A 2,784-nucleotide genomic window follows, 5' to 3' on the forward strand; every position below is an offset into this window, starting at 1 on the left:
AGGAGCCCAGAAAGCCCCTCCCAGCTACACGGGGAGTTGCCAGCTCGCGACCCCCTGGCAGGGACCATGCTATCCAAGGACAGGAACCCTGGGTCACAGGGATGCTGATGGAGCAGCCCCAAGGGGCCACCCTGGCTGTGCCCAGTCTGTGTGTTGACCCTGTCGGGAGGCTGCCATGGGGCAATGGCACAGAGGTGGGGCTCACAAACCCCTTTCTAGCTGGGGAGCACAGAGGAGACAGTCTGGCCCCCTGCACGACAGGCACGGAGCAAACCCCTCGCTGAGGAGCCAACCATTCCTCCCTTTCCCCGAGCTCCAGGGAGTGCCCAGAGAAGGGCCACGGGGCCCTGGAGCCAAGCAGCGACTCAGGCCAGGGCAACCCAGTCCTCCGCAGACCCATAGCCCACACCCGATGCGCACATAGGAGCTTTCAGTGCCCCTTATAGTGTGAGGGTGTGGCCTGGCTGGACTGCTCCTCCCAGCATGCACTGCTTCACCCTGATGCACGAGGGACTGCAGTGCACATTGGGAGATGTAGCCTCCATGGGCCCAGCTAGAGTGGCACCCACTGGGAGCTGCATGCAGCCTGGGCCGCACTCCCCGGCGGGGCGTGCTGGAGCAGGAGCCGGGTCAGCCGTCACGGTGCACACGCTGGTGCTGCAGCAGGTTGGAGGGGTGGGCAAAGCCCTTGTCGCAGACGCTGCACTTGTAGGGGGTCTCGCCCGTGTGCACCTTCTCGTGCACCGTCAGGTAGGCCAGGTCCTTGAAGAACTTGTCGCAGAAGCTGCACTTGTAGGGGCGCTCCTCGCTATGCACCCGGTGGTGCTGCAGCAGCAGCGAGGGCCGGGCGAAGGCCTTCTGGCACACCTCGCACTTGTAGGGCCGCTCGCCTGTGTGCGAGCGCTCGTGGATCACCAGGTAGGATGACTGCTTGAAGGCCTTGCCGCAGGTCATGCAGACGAAGGGGCGCTCGCTGGTGTGAACCCGCTCGTGCACCTTGAGGCTGTGACCGTAGGTGAACTTCTTGCCGCAGACGCCACAGACGTGGGGCTTGTCGTCACAGTGCTGGTGCTGATGCAGCAGCAGCGAGTTCGAGGTGGGGAAGTCCTTCCCACAGTCTCCACATTTGAAGGGCTTCTCGGTGCAGTGGGTTAGCATGTGGCACTGCAGCTCGTAGGGCATCTTAAAGCTCTTGTCGCAGCAGGCGCACTGGTGGGGTGCTCGCCGGTGTGAATGCCCCGGTGCTCCTGGAGGTTGGACGAGCGCTTGAACTTCTTGCCGCACATCTCGCAGTGGAAGGGCTGCTCCTCGGTGTGCACCAGCCGGTGGCTCTTGATGTCTGAGTGGCGCTTGAAGGAGGCCTCGCAGAGGTCGCAGTGGAAGGGCCGCTCCTCGTTGTGCACCACCTCGTGGCTGAACAACTCCCAGGTTGAGGGTGCGGTATGGGGGTGAAAGCTCTGACTGGGGGTGTGGGCTCTGGGGTGGGGCACGGCTGGGGATGAGTTTGGGGTGCAGGCAGGCTGCTCCGGGACAGGGGCCAGAGAGGAGGACTCCCCCCAGCCCTTTCCCTGCCGGCAGGAGCAAGCTCTGGGGGAGGAGCCCCCCTTTCCTGCCCCCCCAGCAGCACACTCACCCCCACCACTGTCACTGCATGTGCTCCTAGGGCCCCTCTCAGGTCCAGGAATCTCCCTCGCCTCCCCCATGGTGGGTGCCGGGGGATGTTGCATGCGGCTCCTCCCCTGCTGTTGCCCCTGACTGTAGCTTCATTGGGGGTGAGGAATGGGGCTGCCTCCTTGCCCAGCATGGGGCAGGAGCGGTGACTGTGGGAGGGTGGGTCCCCTGTGCTGCTGGAGGGGCCCATTGGAAAATGAAAAGGTCTGAGGGGGAAGGGCAGGCTCAGAGTCAGTCTGCCCTGGCAGTCGAGATTGGGGGCACTAGGACCCTCCGGCAGCAGTTGCTGCAGGGGAAAGACAGGGACTCTTTGCTCCTCCTGGGCTGGGGGAGCAAGTCAGGGCGGGGAGACACTCAGGGGAGGCAGGGGGGCGGCAGGTGGGGCCGGGGGGGGGGGAAGATCATCTGGGTTATAAATATCTCCATGCCAGCAGCTTTTTTTTGTTCTCTCCACCACTTTCTGCGCTCCCCTGGCTTTGTGTGCCGGAGGGAAGTGACTCTCTTGCCTCACCCTTGATAGGGCACTGGCTGGGAGGCACTCATCTGATGCAAAGGCGGATTAAGGTTTCCTGGGGTTCTGGGCCTGAGCAAGTGGGGGGCCCCTCCCTACCCCTTCTGCCTGCAGTTACGCTCCCATTACACCCCTGCCCACAGCCCCACCAATTTCTGCCCCTTCCCTGGGCCCACCCCTATTCTAGGGTTACCATACGTCCGGTTTTTCCCAGACATGTCCAGCTTTTTGGTCCTCAAATCCCCTTCCAGTGCGAATTGCCAAAAAGCCAAACATATCCGTCTCTGGTCTGGCAGGAAATTAGTGTTTCATCTCTGCTGGGGCTCAATCCATTCTTGATAGAAATGCTAAGAAGATAGTTCTAGTACATAGACATAACGCCTTACATAGTAGCTGCACATATATTTTATGACGTTATTCACAACCAGTGTGACATCAGCCTTCCTTTGATACCTGACACAACACTCTTTGGTGAACAAAGATGTACAGAATTTTGCCAGGTGACATTGAGGGGAGCAGGCAACTCATCTCCTCTGTGGATTGGCACAGAGTGGCACCTGTGACAGACACACCTCACTGGGTTACAGGGGCACCTGGGAAGC

General features: G+C 61.1%; 1 protein-coding gene across 1 annotated transcript; it reads right to left on the reverse strand.

Annotated features, from left to right (window-relative positions):
- Positions 1-630: 630 nt before the first annotated feature.
- Positions 631-1,182, reverse strand: LOC112122475 (zinc finger protein 664-like). The gene has a single exon (XM_029913988.1). It carries the CDS (start codon positions 1,180-1,182, stop codon positions 631-633), a length of 552 nt encoding a protein of 183 aa, XP_029769848.1.
- Between the last annotated feature and the right edge of the window lie 1,602 nt (positions 1,183-2,784).

This window comes from Terrapene carolina, unplaced genomic scaffold, assembly GCF_002925995.2.
Source record: "Terrapene carolina triunguis isolate 2854851 unplaced genomic scaffold, T_m_triunguis-2.0 Scaffold23673, whole genome shotgun sequence".
In the NCBI taxonomy this organism is placed as follows: Eukaryota; Metazoa; Chordata; order Testudines; family Emydidae; genus Terrapene; species Terrapene triunguis.

Bases quoted from the DNA above. Each gene is read 5' to 3' on its own strand.
- LOC112122475 (XM_029913988.1), bottom strand. From the start codon at position 1,182: ATGCCCTACGAGCTGCAGTGCCACATGCTAACCCACTGCACCGAGAAG.